This window comes from Chelon labrosus (assembly GCF_963514085.1).
Source record: "Chelon labrosus genome assembly, chromosome: 14".
Lineage (NCBI taxonomy): Eukaryota > Metazoa > Chordata > Actinopteri > Mugiliformes > Mugilidae > Chelon > Chelon labrosus.
In genome coordinates, this window is record NC_140347.1 from 15,160,014 (window position 1) to 15,186,470 (window position 26,457).

Below are 26,457 nucleotides of genomic sequence, written 5' to 3' on the forward strand. Positions count from 1 at the left end.
AATTTGCCCAGGTGGTGCAATTAAGGCAAAGGCAAGTTTTAAATGGAGAGATAGGAGGCAAACAACACAACAAAATAAATTCTGCTTGTGTTTTGTAAGTCATAATGTAGCTGCTCAGGGGAATTGGGGGGGAGGCGTTCCACATGGTCCTATACTTGGTCCTCTCGTCTTTTGTTACTTATAATCAGTATTGTTCACTTATATTATCTAAAACCTGTTTCTCGAGTGCTCAGAGACTGTTTCTGGCTCAGTATAAATAGAAAAGTTGTGAAAAAAGAGTTTCCACAACAGAAAATGATTCTTTAGTTTAAATATTTTACAAAAAAAATAAAAAATAGTCAAATTGTAATATGGGATTATGAGTCAAATTGTTTAACATACTGTAATGCAAAAAAAGTTTAAGGCGGCCTTTCTTCACGTAGAAAATGAAATTGTAAAAACCTCTTCAAGTGGAATAATGTGCACACACACTCACAAATGAGACAAAATTCAATACTTTAAATCATTTATACAAAACCACTTCCTGGTGTATCAGGAGCGTGACCTCTTTCCTCAGAGCGTCACTGTTTGAATTAACAATTACTTTTTCAAAATGTTAAGAAACTGTAGCCCTTGTACAAGTATATATCCATGTACGTAAAGTCACAATGTGTGCTCCAGTAACAGTTGAATAAAACACATTTCATGCTGACAAACACGTTGCCGTACAAAATTACAGCAGTATAATAGAAGAACAGCGAGACTAAAAAATATTTTTGATATAAAACACCCTAGAAACACGCTCTAAATAAAAAGCTACCAAAATGGTAATGGTAAAATGGAGTGTTTCCTCAGCTGCGTAAGCATTTTCAATTCTGTACATTGTGAGTAATAAAAAAAAAAGAAAAAGAAACAAAAACTACAAAAACAGTACATAGCACTTCAATTCAAACACATTACTCTTTCACATTAAATTTGTGTTTTACTTCCCAGTTTGAAAGTAATGTATATAGGCACAGTAATTTAAACTCATGAGCCGTGTTTGGTCATGCCTTGTTATTAACACCTCCACTGTGCCGATCGAACAAAGCGGCGGCAACCAGTAAATTTGCTTCTTCGCTTGGTTTTTCGGTTTTCCAGAAATTTGCCAAAAGCTGCCGAACATCAACACGTAGCTGTTCTTCTACTGCATCGGGTTTATTCCCACAATAAAACATCACTTTAATTGTTCCTCAAAGCCTCTCTCGGACTGCAGCCCCGGGAAGGAAGCTTCACACAATAACGACGCCTGTTAAATAGAAATATTCCGACTCTGAAGGGTCCCTGCTCCAAAACACTTTAGATTTAAAACTTTTTTTTTTTGTCTTAATTTCAGCACAGATAGCCTCAGTTCTCTATTTACAGGCACAGACAAGAACATCTTGTTGCATACTTGCCTCAAAGATTCAAAGCATGTCACGTTTACACTTTCTGAGAAACGTATACAGAATATTGATTGAACCTAATATTTGTACTTTATCCAATAAAGATATATTCAAATTCAATTGAAAAAAAAAACACAGCTAACTAAGGCTTGCCGATAATTCAACACTGTAATTGTTGATCTCTATAATCGTTTTGAGATATAAACCGTTTTAATCTAAATTAAAGAAATAAAGTACCAAAATCAGCCGCAGTTTAAACTGCAAAATACGTCACAGGAAGAAAAAACGCACTAACGAACGATGGCTGAATTCCATTTAGCTGCACGCTATTGAGCCTGCTCCCTTACTATCACGGCTCACTTTATGTTATTAGTAACGCCTGTGGCTGTTCCTACGACGACAGGTTAAAATGTTTGTGGTGAAAAACGCCTTCTTGATCGTTTCTCTCTGATAAGTGGAGTCAAACAGATAGAAAATAATCAAAAGCAACACTTTTTACAGTGTTGAATTCTTCAGTCAGTATTGCAGCAAGATGGCTCTGTAATAACTGAAAGAAGGGTGAATATCTTCTTCCCTATTCTTACACGTTTGTAAGGGTAATACTTCAAATTAGTTAAATAATATTAAAGGATTGCAAGTCACTAAGTAGTTTACAGCTGCAGTAGAGACCTTGTTGGTGGCAGCTTGATGTTTCTTTAAATAAAGACTGGTTGACTATTCCAACATTTCATTTGTATTTCATCCTTTGTTGTCACTTGAGTAGAAATATCCACATCCGGCTCCAGATGTTCACTCAGATAATACACAGATGATGATGTGCTTTTGTCTGCCGACTCCTGACTCCTGTGTGTTTAATGACGCCAAGAACACCTTTACTTAAATACTGTGCCTTGAGCAGCCCTGCATATTAGAGACCTTACCTCGGACTCGAAACTGTCCGACCCTTGATGTGAGGGGAAAACGGGAAATGTGTGTATAAATAAGATCAAGTTAGCACCAGCAGTGCAGCAGAAGGCATTTGACTCGTGGAGGCTCGTTCTGGTTCCACTCACGGCTGGAAGTAGGTGACTTTGCGTCGCGTCGCTTAGCTCTGTGATAAACTCCCAACTCCTCTGTCCGGCGAAGAGGTTTCCGAGGACGCGTCGAGGCTCGAAGACATCGTTTTATTTCTTCAGACACTGGTACATGAGCGCCCGTGGGTTCAGCATGTAGCGCTCGGTGTTGAGCAGCTTGGTGAGATACTGAGGCACCTGAGGACGGGGAGCCATGTAGGACACGCCGGGGCTGACCGCCATCACCTCCGCGATCTTCTGCTTCATCTCGCTGATCTCCCTGTCCTGCTTCATCACTTTATCTGAGAGACGGAGACAGGCGTCAAGACAAGTCAGAGATGCTGTTAATCCACCTTCAAAGAACGTCATATACCAGCTGAGCTCTAATCCCTTTAACAAACAAGCTCAAGCTTCCTCCCACCGTCCAAAAACATGCTCGTTAGGTTCATTGGTGATTCTAAATTGGCCGTAGGTGTCCCTTCACAGGACAAGCGGTTACAAAAAAATGAATGAATGAATAGTTCAAAAACATCCGTCTTGAGGCTTTGAGTGGCCTCAAAGTGTGAAGTGTTTGAAGACCACACGGTGGTGCTGTTGCATCCAAATTCCCATGAATTTCTCATCAGGTATTCAATTATCAAAACAAATATCTAATCTTATGCTAGTTTTTAAGCTATCCTGTTAACGGGCAAATGAAGTAACAGCTGAGGCTAAAACCTTCAGCATTAAAAAAATTAGCACGAACCTTGGGCGATTTCCAGCTGCCTGCGGGCGTCTCCCAGCGCAGAGAACAGATCCAGTTTGATGCGAGTCTCAGCGCTCAGGTTGTACTCCAGATGTTGAGCTTTCTCCTGCATGGCTGACAGAGTGGACAGCAGCATGTCTGTGTCTTTCTCCACGCAGCGGTACTTCGCCAGAGCCTGAGCACCGAGGGGAGAAAAAAAAAAGAACAAAGTGCCAAAATATCCGACGTTTGAGAGAGTCATTGCTTTGGTTTCCTAAGTATCTTTATCCCTTAGGTAACCAATGCACCACAGGTAAAACTATCTCCACGCACCAATGACGAACTGGCAAGCCATTCAAAAAACATGAAAGCTGTACATTAATGCTGTGAAAGATAATTCTTTCTGTGTTAACATTAACTTGTGGCCTGTTCTCAAGGGGCCTTTATAAATAGTGCAATGTTTCATGAAAGACCCGGCTTCTGTTTGTTTGAGCATGCTTCATGGAGACTAACGTGAAACCAAATACCACACAGCAGAACACTGCACACACCCGATGCCGGACAAAAACAAAAATACTGCATACTGATGTGATGAGAAAGTGCAATATGTACGACCGCAGGCCATAATAAATCATCGCAGAAACACTAAATGTTTCCCAATGAGTCAGCTTTCACATAAATCAACAGCAAAACAACAAAAACACACATGAAATCAGAAACAACTCAAGCAGCAAAAAACTAGCTCATGACCAAACTGAAGACAACCAAGTACTGGACCACTTCAGACTCACAGACACTTAAAAGTCACAGGTTCATTCCCAAAATAGAGTAGAAAGATACCTCAACATCACTCTCTAGATCTACCACACGACTCTCTTTCACTTGATACTCCAGCTGTAGTTGTTTGTACTCTGTCTCTAGATCTTTAACTCTTTTCCTTAACATTTGGGTTTCACAGTGTTCCTGCCTGGTGTAGGAGACGGAGAAGATTGGGTGGTCAGAGGGAAGGTTACGTTGGAAATGAAGACCAGTTCACACAGAAGGAAACATGACATTTCATTTGCATTTCTTAAAATGTCTACACATAAGATGTAACTTAAAAAAAAGCAAGTAAATCAATTGTTCATTTGTTGCTTTTTTTGCAGAGAGTTAGATGAGATGAAATGGAAGAAAACTGACCCGCAAGCATATAGCTTCCTTTTGGCATATTTTGCAATGTCCTAGGACAGACTTTGCACACATCTTAGACTGGGGGCCTCCAGAACCTAGGATTGCCACTGCCCGCTAGCATCAACGAAGCTCCCAATTTAAAGGGGAATTACCGTTTTTTTTTACAACCTGGGCCTTATTTCTGGCATAAAATACGATCCATATAACTTTGGTGTCATTTGGAGTCCTTCGGACGATATTTAGATCCACGTATATTCATATAGTGGGAGTGACTGGGGCACCGGAACGCAGCCTCTAAATAACGTATTATCTGCCGTGAAACTCGTTCATTTCACCAATATTTTGTTATAATACACTAGTGCTATTCCCCGTTGAGTCTGGAGTTACCTGTTATCATCATCCGGGGTCTGTAGATTGACCTACTAACCTCTGACTTGGATGATGTCATCTCTGAGCGCCACCCGCACAGTCGGCTTGTTTACCTGTAATTTCCTACTGCTAGGTTTTTGCAACATGGCTGAATATTTTTCCGATTCTGAGGTTGTGGACGACGACTTTGTTTATGATGGACGTCCTTACCGTTTTGAGCCAGAGTATACGGATAAGGACACTGGCCAAAGAACAACAAACTGCTGCACGTCCGCGAATAGATAACAGGTAACTCCGGACTCAACGGGGAATAGCACTAGAGTATCATAACAAAATATTGGTGAAATGAACGAGTTTCGCGACAGATAATGTGTTATTTAGAGGCTGCGTTTCGGTGCCCCAGTCACTCCCACTATATGGATATACGCGGATCTAAATATCGTCTGAACGACTCCAAATGACACCAGGGTTATATGGGTGAGTAAACGATCATATTTTATGTCAGAAATAAAGTCCAGGTTGTAAAAAACGTTAATTCCCCTTTAACAGGAAGCAGCTGTAAGTGAGCTGTAAATCAGTGGATTTTATTAATTTTGATCAGCGCTAATCTATCCGTTTCCAGTCTTTATGCTAAGCTAAGCTAATGGGTTGCAGGCTCCAGCTACCATTTACAACATAAAGACATAAAAGTGGTGTTGATTTTCTCATCTAACTCCCAGCAAGAAAGCAAATAAGCACAATTCAAACTATGTCTTCTAACGTTTGCACCTTGCACTAACGGGGGATTTAAAGGTCTGTCAGGTGTAATTTACCTGTTTGTTAGACTTCTCGCTGTGCTTGCTGCCTCCTCCAGCTTTTGAGCTTGAAGCTCAGCCAACTGTTTCTCAGCAGACAGTCTGGCTTCTGCCTCTGCTCTTGTCTTCTTCTCCAGCATCACACTGGCCTGCTTGTCCCTCTGCTTGTTTTTAGTCAGGCACAAAATCCTGAAAGGATGACGTTAAACTGACTTTAAGTGATGTGAAAAAAATAAAAAGACCATAAATAAGTGGGTTAACACCACATGCATTTAGACAAGCTGAGATTAGCGTCAGCAAGCTGCAAACACATACACAAACATAATGTTTTATGTGTTTCTCTTCATGTTCGTAGTCGGTAAGTCACCGGAGAGCACCTTCCTTTAAAAACTGGGGCATGTCTTATCAAAGCTGGCGCTCCTGATCAAAACTGCACAACATGTTCTTCTCGAGCACGGTTTCAAGCCTCTGGCTGGTGGATGAGACTTTGATGTTTCAGGAGCACCTCTGTGACTGGATGAAGTATGTGAGCCAGTACTTTTTATTTGTTTTAAATGTGCTAACCCGTTTTTGCACATAAAAGTATATAAAATAGAAAGAATGTTTATGTGGAGCAACATCTTTTCTATTGCAAAAAAGCAAAATAATATCTATTATTTATGTTGGTGCTTTAACTGAACATGGCTATATCCTTGAGGAACAGTTAATCAATCATCAACCGTTCAACGTTATCTGGTTCCAGCATTTAAAATCAGAATTTTTGCTCTTAGTCTGGAATGAAATATCTTTTGGACTGGTGTTGGGACAGAAGAAGGAATTTAAAGGAGAACTACTGTTTTTACAACTTGGACCTTATTTCTAGCATAAAATACGATTGTTTACTCACCCATATAAGTTTTGTGTCATTTGTAGTCAATCGGGAGATATTTAGATCTGCGTATATCCATATAGTGGGAGTGACTGGGGCACCGAAACGCAGCCTCTAAATAACGAATTATCTGCCGTGAAACTTGTTCATTTCACCAATATTTTGTTATCGTATACTAGTGCTATTACCCATTGAGTCCTGATGATGTCTTCTGACCTGGATGATGTCATCTCTGAGCGTCGCGCACACTCACGACGGTCGGCTTGTTTACCTGTAATTCGCTACTGCTAGTTTTTTGCAACATGGCTGAATATTTTTCCGATTCTGAGGTTGTGGACGAACCATAGCAGTAGCAAATTATAGGTAAAACAATAACAAAATATTGGTGAAATGAATGAGTTTTGCGGCAGATAATGCGTTATTTAGAGGCTGCGTTTCGGTGCCCCAGTCACTCCCACTATATGGATTTACGTAGATCTAAATATCTCCTGATTGACTACAAATGACAAAAAAGTTATTTGGGTGAGTAAAAGATTGTATTTCATGCCAGAAATAAGGTCCAGGTTGTAAAAAACAGTAGTTCCCCTTTAATTATTGACTTTGGTTTGGGGAAGACATGATGAAAATTTTTACTAATGTCTTACAGCAATTAGCTGATTAATGAATCAAGGAAGAAAATAATCAGCAGAAGTAATCAACGATGAAAATAAACATAGCTGCAAAGCGCAGATGGTGTTTTGACAGATTTACAGCACATTCCTCAATATGAAATATGCCTGTGTGATATTAATTGGCGCTTCACTCTAAAAGAGGATTAAAAATCTGTCCAATAGCTTTCTACCCAAAATGCTGTTTGCATGTCTAATACGTTTTGGCAGCATCTCTGCCTGCATTCAACCCTCGTTGTTATTTATAGACTGGTGTAATGTGTAAAATAGCCCTCAGAAGGAGATGAAGACAAGCTCTCCCCAGTGAGTTTGGAGGATCACTCACTTGCTCTGCAGCAGCATGTTGGACTGTCTGAGCAGGGACACCTCCGGTCTCAGGCTCCTCTCGCTGTTGGTCAGGTTGCAGACGTGACTTCGTAGCTCCTGTTCACTCTGCCTACTCGTCTGCAGCTCGCTCTTCAGTCTCCTCAGCTCCTGCTCCATCCTGAGAGATAAAGACTTGAGCACAAATCTAACAATCACATGCTGAAAACAAAAATTAAATTAATGTTGACTTACTTATTTATCTGTTCAGCGTGGTAATTCTGAGCTGCTTTGGTGTTCTTGTCTGGTGCATCCCTGTTGGGGCTGATTGTTTTTGAGCTGGATCTCTGTTTCTTCTCAGTTCTTCCTGCCGGTGGAGAAGGAGTGTTTGTGCTGGCCCTGCGGGCTTTTGGTGAGGAGCTCTTGGCCGCCCGTGTGGCTTTGCTTCCATGCTCCTCTTGAGGTAGGTTTTCAGGGGCCGTGGATGACTCTGGTCCTCCTGCCCCGCTGTGAGGCAGATCCTTGGACTCGGCCACACCGGGTTTGGATGACGACGATGTCGGCCGTCTGTTCGATTCAGCAGACTTCCCCTCCTGCGTCCCTTTCTCCGTCGCTCTCTCCTCACTGCGGATCTGGAGGCAGTCCACGGTGTGTGCCTCGTCGTGGGCCACCACGGCACCGTTCTGACACTGATACTGACTCGACTCTGGCTTGATCTTCCATTTAGAGCCTAAAAGAAGAGACAGAAACAAAAAGAGGTCCAGATCACCGCTCAACTCTGCAGCTCTGCCACGAAAATACCTACTTGAAAGAACACTTAGTTTGGGCTTTTTGGTTTGATTTAAAGCAGAAAAAATCAGTTTGTCAATCTCTTAGCTTACAGTTGGTCGCTAGTGGACATTCTAGGCTCTGGTTGCCTAGGTAACCCTCTTGTATATTCCCCACACCCAAATGTTTTCAAGTGAAACAAGCCAAACATGAAAATATCGCTGGTGCACGGACGGAGCTAGCTTGCCACCTCTCCATCTGGGTTCACCCCACGCTTCCAAGCCTCCAGCTAGCACGGTGAATTTGGTGGTGGCAGGAACCAAAGTCATGTGGACGTTGTTTTCCTGCAGCAACCCAGTGTTTGCATCATGTCAATCAATTGGTCGTCGCCTTGTCCATCATTGCTACAGCTTGCTGAATTTCATTAACATCCATGGTCTTTAGTCGCCACGTGTGTGTGCGGTCCCTGCAAGAAGCACGGACGTTCTCTGGTGGCTAATGGGCTGATTTTACACATGAATGCCAGATAAAGTCAGAACATTTTGGAGTCTGCTGCTTAGATTTTGACCGATCTCTTTCTCTCAATATGAGCAAAAGTCCATCTTATCGTCTCTGTAGCTGGTTCAGATGCTTTAACTCAGTATCGTTTTTTGCAGCAACATTAGTTCTGCTATTATCACTTTTATTTGTATGAATCAGATTAAAGTAGCATGTTTGGTGTAAGACCACTCTCATTCAACAAATCAGCCTCTCAGCGTCTGATAAACAAGAGTGAAGCATCAAGCCAAATAGATTTCTGTGGATTTCCATTTTAAAATATGCAGTACATCTTGTTTTTTCGTTGCTGATTTGAGTTCTTCCCACACTTGGTACACTGGAGCTTTTAAAACTCGTCCCTGGCAATTAACATGCAAACCTGGTTCACTTCCATCTGGAGTCCCTTGTTGCCTCTATCTCATGTCGTCACAGCCTAAAAGAAATGTTGTTCTAACTGCTTCATATTTGTACTCGGAGGTTGGCACGAGAGGAGATCAGAAACAATGGGGTTGCCACCTACAGATACTGGAACCTCTAATCTCGGAAGTCCGCCCAGAAGCAAGAATGACTGCGAGTCGACCAAAATAAAAATTAAAAACCCCCGCTGGTTGTGAGAATAGTAGCTGAAGTGAAAGTGTGAATGAAAGGACGGTGCAGGTGCGCAGACTTACTGCTGCCATCTGTGCCTGACTTGGGGTAAACCTGCAGGCCTGGAGGGAGCGAGTGCTGAAGGAGGTGCATGTGGAAGTCATTCTCGCTCTGCACGGCTTTCTGTATGCGCAGCTTGAAGATGTTGGTGAAGTAGCAGGTGGCATCAAACCCCAGATAAACAACTGGATATCCGATACTGAAAGTGAGCGCAGGAGGAAAACTATTATATAAGATATTTACACAGCTTGGTTAATCACTGAAAACCTAATCTGACATTAACTGTTACTCTAATGATGCATTTATGTGTCGTTTTCCATCTAGTGCCTGACTTGGCTGTAATAAGATGCATTTAAATGATTTAATTTATGCTGCGCAAAAAAGTCTAGGTAAAATAAATCAGTTAATAACATAAATCATTTTTAAGAATGCTTTAACTTCCTTCTTTAAGGTTTATTTGGGCCAAACCAACACACCAGTGTGCAGCAAAAAGATGGGACAGGTTGGCATTAGACGTTTTAAGGTCTTTGAGTCGAAGCGAAGCCTCTGTGTACACCAGCAGAATCCACAGGGACACCGTCGATATACAGATGCCCTTCTCTGAGGAGAAATACAAAATAATTAGACAGAAAAGGAATATGTGCTGGCATATTTTGTTATAAATGTCATACCTAACAAATAATCCACATACTCACCTGTGTGCCATATGTAATTGAATAATACATAGGTGCTCGCCACAAAGAACAGCCAGTGCAAAGGGACAAAAATTAAACAAAAGATGTCCAGGGTGAAGGCAGCGCAAACGAAAACAACACAAATAACCTGAAAACAACAACAACAACAAAGAAAGTGATTTCAGTTAGATGCATTGAATTCACTCGTGTACAGCACAAGAAAAGCAGCGGTCCCTCGCTGCGTGTTAAAATGTCATTAGTCGGCTACACAGCACCGGCTGGATTATGAACATCAGGGGCACTGCACAGAATATGAAATCACACAGCAGGGGTCCTCACCAGCCCGTGGCAGTGGAAAGTGGTGTACACACTCCCGACGAAGAGCCAGCACGGCCACAGATACTCCAGTCTGAACTCGAGGATGAAATCCGCCAGCAGCACCAGCGTCCACATCACCATGAACTTCAGGAAAGTGTACGCGCTGCAAAGAGATGCAGAAGATGTAAATGATAACAGATTGATTATATATGTAAAATATGTGCATGTGGATGTATCTGCATATGTGAAAATAACGTGCTATTCTTCTTCTGGTAAATAAACACATTCCAGACGCAGTTAGGTCCTCTAAGTCAAGGCATTGAATACAAACACAAACCAAGCACGAGAGGGGGAATTGAACACACAGAGCTGAACCTATAATCGAGCAGCTGCGTCTTAAAAACACTGTCCCTCCTTTCAAGTCGAGGCGCGCTGAAGAACAATGACTATTCCCCTCATTCATTTTATTAGGGGACCACGAGCCAAACGGGAGCCGTGGCTGTTGCTCCTTTGTTCCGCTCATCCATAGGCTGCTATCACATCGCCCCTTCTTTGTTTGGTAACCATGGCAATATTTCATCTGGAGGAGAGAGGGAGGGAGGGAGGGAGCACCACAGCATCCCACTGCAAGTTCAAATCTGCCCTTTAATTTTTACCAATAAAGACAATACAGTTTATTTCACGTGCATTTACTTGCATTTGATGCATTTTAAGCGCAAACTGTGCACAATATTTACCAATTAAACTCATATAAATAAAATGTTATGTTCTCAAATTCCTCCTGCGAGTGTTTTTATCACACTAAATTGCATTTATTTATTTTTTTTGTAATACAGCTGATGCATATAGATTAATTCACAACAATAAATGGCTATATTTTACATATTATAGTAAGGAAAATAGTTTATTTTAATTATTCCTACTGTTAGAAAAAACTGCAAGTATGCTAACAAAACAGAAATAAATAATAATATTCAACATTAAGGGGTAAATAAAATAAATTCTTTGTGCAAATTCAAATTTTCTTGATATGATATTTTTTGCAAATTTTTTTGGCAGCAGTATTTGGCTCTTGAGAGAAGATGCATAATCAAAACAAGTGGTTTCTTTATTCTCTGGTGGTCTTTTCTTGTCTGGACTCCGTCTGGACGCTTTAAAATCTGATTTTATGTGCAAAATAAGACGGTTTTAATGAGCCCGAATAGAAAAAAATAAATAAATAAAAGGAAGGAAGCTTTTTGGATTTTTCCAGGTCAACTTTAGTGTTTTAATTATACATATAATTAGTCTGGAGGAGGCAGTGTGAAGGCAGATGGAAGGAGACTGGAGGGAAAGCAGGCCGACGTCAACTTGCACAGATTTTCTGTTTTTATTTCTGCCTGTAAACAAAAAGCAGGCTGAAGTAACTCGGCTCTATTTTAATATTTAGCCGCTTATAAAAGCTCCGGAGTGGCCTGTTTTAAAACGTGAGACAGCGGGGGTGAGGTGGTGGGATGCGAGGCAGACAGGTGAGCAGGATGACGACGGCTGAAATTCACACAAAGACGGAGACGGGCACCACAACAAAAGCAGCCGCCAGGGCGACGCGGCTCGCGGCGGCGCTATACCTACCTCTCGGACAGCCGCTCCGTGATTTTCAGCTTCTTCATCTTCCGTAGCCTGCTCGCGTCCACATAGCGTTTCTTCATCTTATGGCTTCTGCTCCCCCCGTGCTGGTCGTCTTTGACACCGCGGCAGCAAAGGGAAAAGAGCGGAGAGACGGGAGTAAAACAAGCCCAGCTCAGCTCCCCTCCTTGTGGACGAGGACGTTCACTTCAACCTGAGAGATGATGGTGATGAGGATGATGATGGTGGCGGTGGTGGTGTCTGCGAGCGAGAATGCAACGGCTCTGCGCATGCTCAGTGGAGGTTGTACCTACAAGTGTTTATCGCAGGAGGGGAGCAGATCAACACAGTGTACACACGGGTTGTGTTAATGAATGAAAGACACAACAAAGAGCCATACAATACACGCAACTAGAAATAGAAAATATATGCAGATCATTAAAGGGGAACTACTGTTTTTTACAACCTGGACTTTATTTCTAGCATAAAATACGATCGCTTACTCACCCATATAACTTTTGTGTAATTTGTAGTCCTTCAGGAGATATTTAGATCTGCGTATGTCCATATAGTGGGAGTGAATGGGGCACCGAAACGCATCCTCTAAATAACGCATTATCTGCAGCGAAACTCGTTCATTTCACCAATTTTGTTATGATACGCTAGTGCTATTCCCCGTTGAGTCTGGGGTTACCTGTTATCATCATCCGGGATCTGTAGATTGACCTTCAGAGCCTGGATGATGTCTTCTGACCTGGACAATGTCATCTCTGAGCGCCGCACGCACCCGCGACGGTCGGCTTGTTTACCTGTAATTTGCCTCAGAAATCGGAAAAATATTCAGCCATGTTGCTAAAAAAACAGCAGTGCATTTCGGTGCCCCATTCACTCACACTATATGCATGTACGCTCTATATATCTCCCAAATGACTACAAATTACACAAAAGTTATATGAGTGAGTAAACGATCATATTTTATGCCAGAAATAAGGTCCAGGTTGTAAAAAACTGTAGTTCCCCTTTGAATTAAAACTCCACCAATTTACACCCACTTGCCAAAACATTAGGTACACTAGTGAGAAGTAATGCATTCTAATATAACAGTCCAGCACTAAAGCCCCCTTCATGACTTATAATGTTTAGTTTATGTTTAAAAAAAGTTGGTAATTTAACTGCATGATCCAAAAAGACAAACAAACAGCTTTTTACTTCAGTTTCTCACGTCTGTTTTTATTTTAAATGAAAAACGTGCAGGATATTTCACAATTATTCCCATATAAATGAAGTTCTTTAATCTGCGAGAACGAAAGGCATCTAAACAGCTTCTCAGATACTTCCCTGCAAGTATTTAATCACACCAAATGGTGTTTCATTAATACAGCTGACATATTCAAATGAATTCGCAGCAATTAATAAGTGTGGAAGGATGAAAAATTAAACAAATTAGCCGCTTACAATTCTCAAGAAAGTTCATATTTACCATATAATATTAAATACAAGAGTTTATTCAAATTAATCCTTCTTCTGTATTATATATAACTGCTAAGTATGGTCATCAGAACTTAAGAAGCTACTTAGATGAGCGGTGAGACGTCTACAAGAAACCCAACAAGTCCAGTCCCTTTTGTTTCAGCTTTGTTATTTGGTTGAACTATCATCTAGATAACTGAGAATCTTCACACACAACTGGGTGATCATTTCTGTTGTTTGTTTCTGTTTGTTTCTGTTATTTAGTCTAACCCATTGACTAAACATGTGTCGGTACAACACAATACCATTCAACAGTCTCCAAAATGTAAACACAGTGTAATCAACAGCTCTCTCAGGTCTTTGACACTAATGCTGAATCCCTAACCTTCATGAAGATTTAGTGCAGTAACGTTTTATTTGAATGCATTCATTTTCAGTAGTGTACCTAATGAACTGTTAATCTTTTGTAGTAACGATCATATCTTAAAGTAAACTCTTTCAGGATGTAGATACTTCTTCCTCCACAGTGATTCATTTAAGTGTAAAGCAATATTTCACTCAGAAACTACAGTGCCAAGAGTTGGAGCAAGACTGACGTCATGTGGTCTGATGAGTCCAGATTTACGCTGTTCCAGAGTGATGGGGGCATCAGGGTAAGAAGAGAGGCAGATGAAGTGATGCACCCATCATACCTAGTGTCTACTGTACAAGCCTGTGGGGGCAGTGCTATGATCTGGGGTTGCTGCAGTTGCTCAGGTCTAGGTTCAGAAACATTATGTTGCCCAAAGACTGAGGTCAGCTGACTACCTGAATATACTGAATGACCAGGTTATTCTTCCCTGATGGCACAAGCATATTCCAAGAGGACAATGCCAAGATTCATCGGGCTCAAATTGTGAAAGAGTGGTTCAGGGAGCATGAGACATCATTTTCACCTATGGATTGGCCACCACAGTCCAGACCTTAACCCCATTGAGAATCTTTGGGATGTGCTGGAGAAGGCTTTACATAGTGGTCGGACTCTCCCATCATCAATACAAGATCTTACAAGAAGAGAAAAATGAATGCAACACTGGATGGAAATAAATCTTGTGACATTGCAGAAGCTTATCGAAACAATGCCACATCAAATGCAAATTTGTGTAATCAAAGCTAAAGGTGGTCCAACAAAATATTCGAGTGTGTGACCTTTATCTTTGGTGGCAACTTTTGTGTAGTTAGTGGCGGCACTCTACTATTACTTAACACCTCTCAGTATAGTTAATCTCATGCTAATAGTGCGTTAACTTTACATTATCTTTATGATGGCAGAATTCATGGCTGAGGCGTGGTATAGAACTGCATCAGATTTTAGAGGTTTACTACTAGAGCTACTATAGCTAAAGTGACTACTGGGTGTTTAGAGTGTACAGCAGGGACCCTTTATCACAGCTGTACAGTGTAAATATAAACCTGTGGTTTTCCTTACATCCCCCAAGGACGCTTCACAGGTGCTATCTTTCAGTTGGGTTGTTTGAAAACTAGGATGCCCTTGAATTTGTTTGTCCAGTTCTGACGTGTCTGTGCCGTCCTGCCTATATAAATCACACCATTGGTCCTTAGAGGTTAACAGTACAGGACTCAGCCATGTACACCTTGTCTTTTCTTTGTGCTTTGGGCCTCGTCGCTGCCCTCCGGGTGCCTGGCACTTTGGCGCAGTCTGAACCCTTGGAAGTAAGTATTATCTCCTAATGTGGAAATTACCTTCTGTGTACGTTTTTGACTTGTTTTTGGATTTGTTGTGCGTTAAATTAACCTCTATTTTCTCCCCCTCTCATCTCTGAAAATCATCCCTGAAGGATGGTGAGTGTTTGTTGTTGGTAATTCTCACATCTTCACTAATGTTCTGTGTATTTATTCACTGTTTGTCGTTTCTTTGCTTTAAATATATTCATTTAGGCATGGTCCTAGCCACTGCTACAGAGCAAACTGAGATCGTGAACAAGCATAATGCCCTGAGGAGGGGCGTTCAGCCCACTGCCCGCAACATGTTGAAAATGGTATAGAGCTCAACATTAATATCATCATTTTGAATGATTCTGAGCATGAACTGTCAGTTAATATAGCTTGTTAGAGCTTGTAGCGTATCAATCAGTTGTACTTGTCTGCATGTGCTGCTTTAATGGCCACTCTGTCCCTCTGCTCCACACAGAGCTGGAACACCGAGGCTGCAAAAAATGCTCAGAGATGGGCCAGCAAGTGCTCCATGAAACACAGCCCCGAGAGCGCCAGAAAGATCAGCAGTGAGTTTCCCCCCTTGTTTTTGATATGTAATACAAAAGGTCCTCCATACTGTCACTCAACATGCACACGAAAGAATTAGTTTAGATTTGTTTTGACTATTTTATATCAAAAAGGACAAGAAATCCATATAAGAAATCAGAGTCTGAGTCGCATCTCTCCTCCTCTTTAACTTTAGCCAGCGGCTGTGGAGAGAATCTGTACATGTCCAGCTACAAGAACACCTGGACCAACGCCATCCAGTCATGGTACGACGAAGTGAAGGACTGGAAGTACGGAGTCGGATCTGTGAACGGAGGAGTGGTCGGACACTACACCCAGGTCCATTAGAGACATTAAGACTCATTTACATGCAAACTGGCCACCGCCCATTTAGGAAATACAATATTGCTATAAACTGGAATTAGACTGATTTATTCTTTTGTGTCTGCACAGGTTGTTTGGTACAAGTCTAACCAGATTGGCTGTGCCATGGCCTACTGCCCCAACTCTCGGTACAAGTACTTCTACGTCTGCCACTACTGCCCCCCGTAAGTACAGAACAGAATACGCCTCTTCATTTTCTTTATTTGTTCTTCTTTTATTTACATTGCACTCCACGATAAACTAATCTAAAAGCTATTCAAATACAGATAAATTATCATGAACTGATTGGCCTGCAGTTCTTTCAACATAAATAACAGAGTGGATGGAACAAAGGCTCTGCAGTGCATGTCATGAGGAGAAAAGTGCAATTTGCATCTAATTCGTCTTCCCACACCTCCCCGAGTGGCCGTTAAATAGTCATTCGGAAGAGCTTTGCATTCACACGGGATAGCCATGTTTGGGCTGATAGTCGGTGTCTTTGCTGTTGTGTTTAATATCTGATGGTCTGGCCTACATTACAGTGGAAACTACCAGTACGCTCGCCCCTACACCTCCGGACCCTCCTGCGCCGACTGCCCCAACGCCTGTGACAACAAACTGTGCAGTACGTGACACATGAAAAGCTGGGAGATCCCATGTTTGCTGCATTGTCTTTCAATGAAAGTAGATGATTAGTCTGTGGAGAATGCATTTTAGTTGTTTTATTAAGAAACCTCAGAGGCAGAGCTGAGGGGGAAATGGGCGTTTCATTTGATTTAGCTGACAACAAGAGGGTAAAAGGGCGATGCATTTACAATGAATCACTGTTTGATTTAGCAAAAATGACATGAAATCAAGTCTAACAATGGTTTAACAGAACAGTTGGAGCATTTCTGCAAAGCGGTTTGAAAATATATTTGGGTTAACATGCTAAGCTACATAAAAAGAGAAGGAAGCAGGAAACATTCTGCTCCATACCTCCTGTTTTTTTTTTTTTTAATGTAATTATCAAGCTAGTAAGACATCACTAGGCCTTACTAATTGAGATTTAACCCAACCAACCAGCTCATGTGTGCCTAAAGACACAAATAACCTCTGAAGCGCAAGTCCACAAATGACTGAGTTCAACTTGGTAACTGCCCACTTTGCCTCAGCAAAGGTCTTTATTATTTACTCATCACTGCTACAGCTGACATGCTTCCTTCTCCTGTTCTCTCTCAGCCAACCCCTGTCCTTACACTGACCAGTACAGCAACTGTCCCGACCTGAAGAACCAGTGGGGCTGCAGCAATTCGAACGTGGCCTCTTGGTGCCCCGCTTCCTGCAAGTGCACCAGCCAGATCATCTAAACGCCATGTACATGTCCACATGTGCTCTGACTCATCAGTCAGTCTAAATAAAGGAACAGCATTATAAAACCTGTGTCCTCGACTCAATCGCCCAATACCGCAACACAACCTCTTTGTGCTGCGAGGAAGTAAATAATTTCTCGCCTCAGGTTTAATATCTCGGGCTGTTTGACCTGCCCAGTGATAAATGCAGTTATTTAATCTGCGAGAATGAAAGGCATCCAAACGGCTTCTCAGATACCTCCTGCAAGTATTTAATCACACCAAATGGTTTTTAAAATGAATTCGCAGCAGTTAATAAATAAATCAGAGTGTGGAGGGATGAAAAATTAAACAAATGAGCCGCTTACAATTCTCAAGAAAGTTCATATTTACCATATAATATTAAATACAAGAGTTTATTGAAATTAATCCTTCTTCTGTATTATATACAACTGCTAAGTATGGTCATCAGAACTGAAGAAGCTACTTAGATGAGTGGTGAGACGTCTACAAGAAACCCAACAAGTCCAGTCCCATTTGTTTCTGCTTTGTTATTTGGTTATACTATAGGGGTGTAACGGTATATGTATTCGTCCCGCGGTGTCACGGTACTGGCGTCACGTTTCGGTGCACGCAGTCATACGGCAAATACGTCTGAGTGAGTAGCTATTAAAAAAGAGAAAAAAGTCGAGTCCTCACTTCAATCCAGGTGGCGGTAATGAGCCTAAAAGCTGCCAGCAAACGCTATTAGCCTAGAGAAGAAGACAAACAGACGAAGAAGAAAAGTAGTATGGGAACCACGGTGGGAACCATAGATATATATACTGACTAGATGTCGCCTTGACTACTGCTTCTCATTGGAACAAATGCGTCAATAGAGACGCCATCTTGCCGCGGGGATCCAATCCCCTTTAATGCATTAGCGTCAATCTAGGCAGAAATTAAATCATCATAAATCGTCCAAATCGCAAATGATTTTTTAGTTTTTTGGTTTGTTCCAACTGACAGACACGTATTCAGAGGTGGACAGAGTACACACCTTCACTACTTGAGTAAAAGTACAGATACTCCTTTTCAAATATTACTCCAATACAAGTAAAAGTAGCTTAGTCAAAATATTACTTAAGTAAAGTACTAAAGTATTTGCTTAAAAAAATACTTAAGTAAAAGTATTTAAAAAGTATCTCAGGAAATACAGGAAAGGAAAGTAGCTTTATTGTCATTATACAATCCACTCTACAATCCACAGCCTCACTCTTTCTCTTGCAGACAGCTTCTCTCTCTGTCTCTCTCTGACTCTCTCTCTCTCTTTTTATACAATTACGTTTAAAATGTTCATCAGCAATTTAACAAACGTTAAGCAAGCTAACGTCAGTAGCTACTTTACATACCGCGACGTGCTTTTTCAGGTTGGAAGACGAGTTCTTGTAGGCCGTGATATAATTTGTTCGGTAAGCACAACAAACATTTAAACTGAAACGAATCAGTTTTTGTGGCAAAAATCTCAAACATGGGTTTGAGATAAGGCCACGGGTCCTCGGTGGGAGTTTCTCCAGGTGTTTCTCCAGTTTCTTCCTGCATTGTATGGATTGTATGGCATGACGTAGTACAGGTACGGCAATACGACGAAGACAAACCATATGCGAATTAGCAGAAACAGTTTATTTTCTCAGAATTTTGAAAAAAAAAAAAAAAAAAAAAAAAAATAATCAGCCGACGTAAGCTCAAAAGGAGCGAGTAACGAGAGCATCAACAGAAATGTAGTGGAGTAAAAAGTACAATATTTGTCCTTCAAATGTAGTGGAGTGAAAGTAAAAGTATCCCCCAAAAATAATACTCAAGTAAAGTACAGATACTCGAAAACTGTACTTAAGTACAGTACTCAAGTAAATTTACTTCGTTACTGTCCACCACTGCACGTATTTATGATCGAGTCCAGAGAAAATTGAAGCTTTTGATATTAATCTACTTCAAAAGGTGTAAGTTTATTATTCTTCCACTTCAGTGAACTTAAAATTAACTATCGTTACTTACCTTAGCCTAGCCTACTGCATACAAAATGGCTACAATGGTGTGATATCCATACTTAAAAATACATGTTAATTAAAACATTTGAATTGTACTGGTTTATTTTGTACATCAGCAAGCCTGCAATACAATGACCCAGCGTAAAATGGTTACATAACACAAAACAAACATAACGTGCGTACGTAGTGTGAAAACATCTTCCAGTATTTACTACAGCTTATTAAATGATTGGGCTACAGTATATAACATATATAACATCCATATGGAGCACAAAAGTCCGGCATCTTTACAGTTGATCTGAATGCGGAAAACTAATTTGGCGCTTCAGATCCCCGCTTCAAGATGGCGGCGGTGTTGACGTATGCTTCGATGCCCAAGGCGACATCTAGTCAGTATATATATCTATGGGTGGGAACTAGTATATACAGTCAATGGGTGGGAACATCTATGGGAACCATTGACTGTATGGCGGGAACACTGTGCAACATAACGGCGACACGAGTGGTGGTGGACCGGACAAAGACTGTCTGCCAACGATATTTCGCGGAGGTGCGGTACGTCGCTGCAAACACATCAAACATGCTAACGCACATAAGACACACTCATTATTTGTTTTGTAACATTTTCAAGAGATTTTCAGTTTTGGTACTATTTGTTTGACTTGTTTGACAATATTGCTAATGTCAGAGTATGTTCACTGTTTATAAGCCAGGAAAAAAAACTCTTAGGCAGGGCAAGTAGATTTTTTCAGACCCTGCGTAACTTTTTTCCACAAATTGAACTTTTTCTAGTGGCATGTTTATGCATTCTGTACTCACATGCAAGTACTGCTCTCAGTGCCATCTGTTTGAATGCCATCTTTCCATTTGCTCCCTTCCAAGAGATTTTCTTGGCCACACTGTCACAAAAACTGTGTGACAGGATGTTCCAGGTAACATGCTTCATGTCCTGTCCAATGGAACCCAGGCCAGATTAAAAATTAAGACAAATTATAACAAGAAATTACATGTCCTGTCATTTTTGTCGTTATATAATGACTTGAAAGTTTAGAGAATGTTTATCAACCGATCAAGGGCAGCTGCAATGCACATTTTTAGCATACTGTGCGGATTGTATACTTTGCACTACACTATCTAGATTTGGACCATGATCAATCAGCAACACTATTCAAAGCACTGGTTTTCTGTAGATGAAAATGGTTTGGAGGTTTATCTAATTACACCTTAAAGTATGTGAAATGAAAGGGTTTCAAAGTCCAGATTCTGCAGAAGATGCTAGTCAGCTTTTACACCAAGAGTGAAGAGAAGGACTAGGAATAGTGTTAAACATCTGGTGGCTCTAATGGTTAAAATGTTAGGACAAATCAGTTCATACCAAGTTCTTTTTCTGTGAGGAATTGTGCGGTTCTTTCAGCCATTCCTCGAAGTGTTCCACCTCCTCCAGTGAGCCAAAGGGAAACTGAATGCCTTCAGGTACTTCAGTTGTACATTCATCAACCATCCTCCCAGGAATCAAGTTGACCATTGCAATCAGTTCAAGCAGTTTAAGGATGAGAAGTTCAGCAGCTGAGAGAGAGAGAGAGATGTCACATAAAGGTTACACATTACTTTGTGTAGAGGACTAAATGATGTGCCAGTGATTAAAAACCAAAGGTTGATCATGAGAAGTAAGTATTTGTGGAGAAGCATCTGTATTTGGTTTTCTGTCATGTGTTTATCAAACAATATTTTAGCCAATAAGCATGGGCATTATCTACAAAGGCTATTTGCCGAGGTTACTTATTTATTGTCCCACACAAACACAACATTATCTTAAGAGGAATGATAGATCTGCAGATCAACAGAAGTAATGATCATTGTGACCAAAACTTTAAAGCTGATGTGCAGTTAGGAAGTACAGTCATGGAAACATACCAGAGCAAGGTATCTGCTCTATTCCTGATCGCCCCACTCTCAAAGATGGCTTGAAGAGTTCAGGAGTGTTTTGAGACCACACGGATGACTGTGAGTGGGGTGCAGAGGATGAGGAGGGGCTGAGAAGGTGGCACTTGGCATGATGATGGCGATGACCAATGAGGAGATGGCAGTGAGCTTGGTGATGGCTGACGAGCAGATAACACCGGGCGGGTTGATGACCGACGAGGGGATGGCATTGAGCTTGACGATGGTGATGATGAAAAGGCTGGGCATGGCGATGACCGATGAGGAGGTGAGACTAGACGAGGCGATATCCGATGATAAGGAGGTGACACTGGGCGTGATGATGACCAGTAAGGAGATGACACAAAGTGTGATGATCGATGAGGAGATTGAATTAGGCTCAGAGACGACCAATGTGAAGGTTGAATTTGGCATCTTGATATGGGGTTCAAAGAGAGACATGAACTGGTGGTTTGAAGGCATAATCTACACAAACATAATTCGGTACTTTTTTTTTAACAATAAATCAAAACACAAACAATACAGTCATTTTTCACTTACCTTGGATAAGATGCCCGAGGAGAGGACACTGGTGGCAGTATTGATGGTAATGACTCATTAAGTGTTGATGACCAGTGAGGAGAAGACACAGGTGGTGCTGGAAGTAATGGTGGTGACTCTGGAAGTGATGATCGGTAAGGCGATGGCACTGGTGGCGCAGGGCATGGTGAGGACTGCTGAGTTTTACTTGAATTGGATTTTGAAGGCTGTGGTGATTGGGTCTGGTTGTTTTGAGGAACCTCTGGCTGATCACTTTCATCATCTGTATCGCCCAAGCGGTGGCTATTCATACAAAGAAAATATTAATTAATACCAAAGAAAATGTTTAATTTCAACAGTAAATCTGACAGCTATTTGGACTTACATTGGTTTACGTTTCCTTTTAAGCCGTTGTGTTGCCATCTCCTTCATCATGATCAGAGTCAAGCTCTGGTGTTTGGCAGGTCAAGGATTTCTTCATCGCCTGCCAAGCTGACGTATAATCATCTAAAATAAACAATTTAGAGAGTTAACATAGGAATGACCATGACCAAATCTGCACTTAAACATGCCTCTTATTACTGCATGTATGTATATATCACATGTAAATTTAGATTTGTGTTTATTGTGACCATCGTAAAATAATGGTCCAAGTAATATATATATATATATATATATATATATATATATATATATATATATGTTCAAGTTTTTCAAAAACAGAAACTAAACCAAATATAGAGGTATTAATCATTTCACACAAGGTTATGATAATTGATAACTACTGACATATCAACTCAAAATTACTTAATACATTGTGAATAATTACCTTCAACCTGTACTTAACAAAGCTAAAGTTGGAAATGGAAAATAGATTTATTTTATTTTTTTTACCACGTGTCTTTAACACTCTGACATCGTGTTTTGCCCAGTGTTGGCTTGGCTGCTCTGCTAATCTTGTGGCTTTGTTGATTTTTTAATCACTTTTATATGATGACCAATATGTTGCTCCATCGCTGTACCAAGACTGTGGCACCACAGACACAGACTTTTGCTCATCTAAAAACTGGACTACATGAAACATCCTGTAAATGAAGAAAATCAGTAGGGGGAAATAAGACAACAAGAGTGTGCTTTTCATTGGTACACAATGCCACTGAAATGTATATAAGTGTGTAATTGTTCTGCCATTTAAAACAAATGTACATAGAGACCGACATGGATTGTTCTTCCAAATCATAAACCAGACTGTTCACATCCCATTAAATACGAAGATCACACTGAACAACATTAACTACTGTTTCAAGCCATGCAGTAAAGACATGACCAGAACACCTCCCCTTTGAGGGAGGGACACACACCTATTTGTAACTTCTGACAGTTTTGCACATTTGATTTAGCCTGATGGATGAGAGACACAGAATATACTTTGAAAGTCAGACCTGAAAGGGTACTGAAAGAACACTGACCTTTCTGTCCTATTCCATGAGTGCAGTTAACAATGTTTTTAATCACACAAACTGTCAAGTTTTCTGTCATGTCTTTCGTCATGTCTTTTGTCATGTCTTTCGCCATGTTGTAGTCTTACACACTTCTCTGCCGCTTCTCTAGGACTGTCTCACACCCTAAACTCTATCAACTCTATAGATGTTCTGTCTGCTCCCAGATTATTTAAACCAAAAAATAACAACAGAGGAGTTTCTCATAGGAACCTGATACAAATCAGTACAAGTTCATTGGTAGAACAGAAGACTAGGAAAATTAAATGTGGTCTTTTAAATGTCAGATCTCTCTCATCTAAATCTCTTTTAGTGAATGATCTGATAACTGATCATCAGATTGATCTATTTAGTTTGACTGAAACATGGCTACAGGATGATAAATATGTTAGTTTAAATGAGTCTACTCCACCCAGTCATAGTAATTATCATATTCCTAGAAGCACAGGTAGAGGAGGAGGAGTGGCAGCAATCTTCCACTCTGATTTATCTATTAATCCTAGACCTAAGGAGAGCTTTAATTCATTTGAAAGTCTTACTCTTAGTCTTCCCCATCCAGACCAGAAAATACAAAAAACAATTATTTTTGTTGTGGTGTATCGCCCACCTGCTCCTTATTCTGAGTTTTTAGCTGAATTCTCTGAGTTTTTATGTGATTTAGTTCTTAGAACAGATAATGTAATTATAGTAGGTGACTTTAACATCCATGTTGATGTTGTCAGTGACAGCCTTAGCTCCTCATTTACATCATTATTAGATTCAATTGGCTTTTCTCAGAATGTTAACGGATCAACTCACAGTTTTAATCACACCTTAGATCTTGTCCTAACATATGGCATAGAAACTGAAGGTTTAACAGTATTTACTCATAACCCTCTTTTGTCTGATCATTTCCTCATAACCTTTGAATTTGCAATAATGGATTACACAGGAACTGAAAAGACATTTCATTACAGTAGATGTTTGTCTGACAATGCTGTAACTAGATATAAAGAATTAATTCCTTCTTTATTTACCTCAGTGCCATGTACCAATGTTGTGAACGACAGCAACCACAATTTAACCCCTGCACTAATAGATTATTTTGTCGATGGCACTGCAGCATCGCTTAGTTCAACTTTAAACTTAGTTGCTCCTCTGAAAAAGAAGGTCATAAACAGGAGGAGGCTAGCTCCATGGTATAATTCACAGTTGCGCTGTTTAAAACAGGCAGTCCGAAAGCTAGAAAGAATTTGGCATTCCACTAATTCTGAAGAAGCTCGCATAGCCTGGAAAGATAGTTTAACAACTTATAAAAAAGCTCTCAGTAGTATTAGAACAGCATATTATTCATCATTAATAGAAGAAAACAAGAACAACCCCAGATTTCTTTTCAGCACTGTAGCCAGGCTGACAAAGAGCCACAGCTCTGTTGAGCCATCTATTCCTTTAGCCCTCAGTAGTAATGACTTCATGAGCTTCTTTACTAATAAAATTGTCGGCATTAGAGAAAATATTCAAGGCATCCTTCCAACAGCTGTTAAAGATGCAAGTACAGCGACATTAGAAACTTTTGTAAGACCTTATCAATATCTGGAATCCTTCTCCCCAGTAGATCTTCTTGAGCTCTCTTCAACAATTACAGCATCTAAACCATCAACCTGTCTTCTAGATCCAATCCCAACTAAATTGCTCAAAGAAGTTTTTCCATTAATTAACACCTCCATATTGAACCAGATAAATTTATCTTTATTAACAGGATATGTGCCTCAGTCTTTTAAGATTGCTGTAATTAAGCCCTTACTCAAGAAAGCCACTCTAGATCCAGATGTTTTAGCCAACTATAGACCAATCTCCAACCTTCCTTTTATTTCCAAAATTCTAGAAAAAGTTGTTGCTAATCAGTTGTGTGACCACTTAAACAAGAATGGTCTGTTTGAAGAGTTTCAGTCAGGTTTTAGAGTTCATCATAGTACAGAAACAGCTCTGGTTAAAGTTACCAATGATCTCCTCATGGCTTCAGACAGTGGACTTGTCTCTATACTTGTTCTGCTAGATCTTAGTGCTGCATTTGACACTATTGATCATAATATTTTACTACAGAGACTTGAAAGTGAGGTCAAGATTAAAGGAACTGCATTAGACTGGTTTGAATCCTATCTATCTGACAGATTCCAGTTTGTTCATGTCAATAATGATTCCTCTACTTATACAAAAGTAAGTTATGGAGTTCCTCAGGGTTCTGTGCTAGGACCAATACTCTTCACGTTATACATGTTGCCATTAGGCAAGATTATTAGAAAACATGGCATAAACTTTCATTGCTATGCAGACGACACCCAGCTATATTTATCTATGAAACCAGATGAAACTAATCAGTTGGTTAAACTCCAAGCATGCCTTAAAGACATAAAGGCTTGGATGACCTGTAATTTCCTACTCTTAAACTCAGACAAAACAGAAGTTATTGTATTCGGTCCTAAGCATCTCAGAGATTCATTATCTAATCACATGGTGTCTTTGGATGGCATTACCTTGGCCTCCAGTACTACTGTAAAAAACCTTGGTGTTATATTTGATGAGGATATGTCCTTTAAATGTCACATAAAGCAAGTGACCAGGACTGCCTTCTTTCACCTGCGTAATATCGTCAAAATTAGGAACATCCTGTCTCAGAGTGATGCTGAAAAACTAGTTCATGCATTTGTGTCGTCCAGACTGGATTATTGTAATTCATTACTGTCTGGCTGTCCAAATAGCTCTTTAAAAAGCCTCCAGTTGATTCAAAATGCCGCAGCAAGAGCATTGACAGGAATTAGCAAGAGAGATCATATTACTCCAGTTTTAGCTTCTCTTCACTGGCTCCCTTTAAAGTCTAGAATAGAATTTAAAATCCTCCTCCTTACATACAAGGCCCTTAAAGGCCTAGCTCCATCGTATCTTAACGACCTTATTGTACCATATCATCCCAGCAGATCACTTCGGTCTGAAAGTGCAGGCCTACTTGTGGTTCCTAGAATTTCAAAAAGTAGAATGGGAGGTAGAGCTTTCAGCTATCAGGCTCCTCTCCTGTGGAACCAGCTCCCAGTTTGGGTTCGGGAGGCAGACACTCTCTCTATTTTTAAGGTCAGGCTTAAGACTTTCCTTTTTGATCAGGCTTATAGT

At 40.6% G+C, this 26,457-nt stretch overlaps 2 protein-coding genes across 2 annotated transcripts; one reads left to right on the top strand and one right to left on the bottom strand.

Annotated features, from left to right (window-relative positions):
- Window positions 1-131: 131 nt before the first annotated feature.
- Window positions 132-12,411, bottom strand: LOC311499289 (macoilin-1). Its single transcript, XM_084560219.1, has 11 exons — window positions 11,908-12,411; window positions 10,318-10,459; window positions 10,000-10,126; window positions 9,781-9,904; window positions 9,328-9,503; window positions 7,607-8,081; window positions 7,374-7,532; window positions 5,531-5,701; window positions 4,020-4,209; window positions 3,201-3,375; window positions 132-2,757 (listed from the first exon to the last, which is right to left on the bottom strand). The coding sequence occupies exons 1-11, from the start codon at window positions 11,982-11,984 to the stop codon at window positions 2,567-2,569; spliced, it is 2,007 nt and encodes a 668-aa protein (XP_084416345.1). The 5' UTR covers window positions 11,985-12,411; the 3' UTR covers window positions 132-2,566.
- Window positions 12,412-15,112: 2,701 nt separating this feature from the next.
- Window positions 15,113-17,345, top strand: LOC311499348 (serotriflin-like; the record flags this gene model as incomplete). The annotated part of the gene is made up of 6 exons (XM_084560304.1): window positions 15,113-15,410; window positions 15,563-15,653; window positions 15,830-15,972; window positions 16,087-16,181; window positions 16,539-16,621; window positions 17,218-17,345. The coding sequence occupies exons 1-6, from the start codon at window positions 15,252-15,254 to the stop codon at window positions 17,343-17,345; spliced, it is 699 nt and encodes a 232-aa protein (XP_084416430.1). The 5' UTR covers window positions 15,113-15,251.
- Window positions 17,346-26,457: the final 9,112 nt, after the last annotated feature.

Excerpts from the sequence above, each read along its gene's own strand:
- LOC311499289 (XM_084560219.1), bottom strand. The coding sequence starts at position 11,984 with ATGAAGAAACGCTATGTGGACGCGAGCAGGCTACGGAAGATGAAGAAG. Across the intron at positions 7,533-7,606 it reads CACGCTGAACAGATAAATAA|GATGGAGCAGGAGCTGAGGA; the intron begins GTAAGTCAACAT and ends TTTATCTCTCAG. Across the intron at positions 3,376-4,019 it reads ATCTAGAGAGTGATGTTGAG|GCTCTGGCGAAGTACCGCTG; the intron begins GTATCTTTCTAC and ends CTCGGTGCTCAG.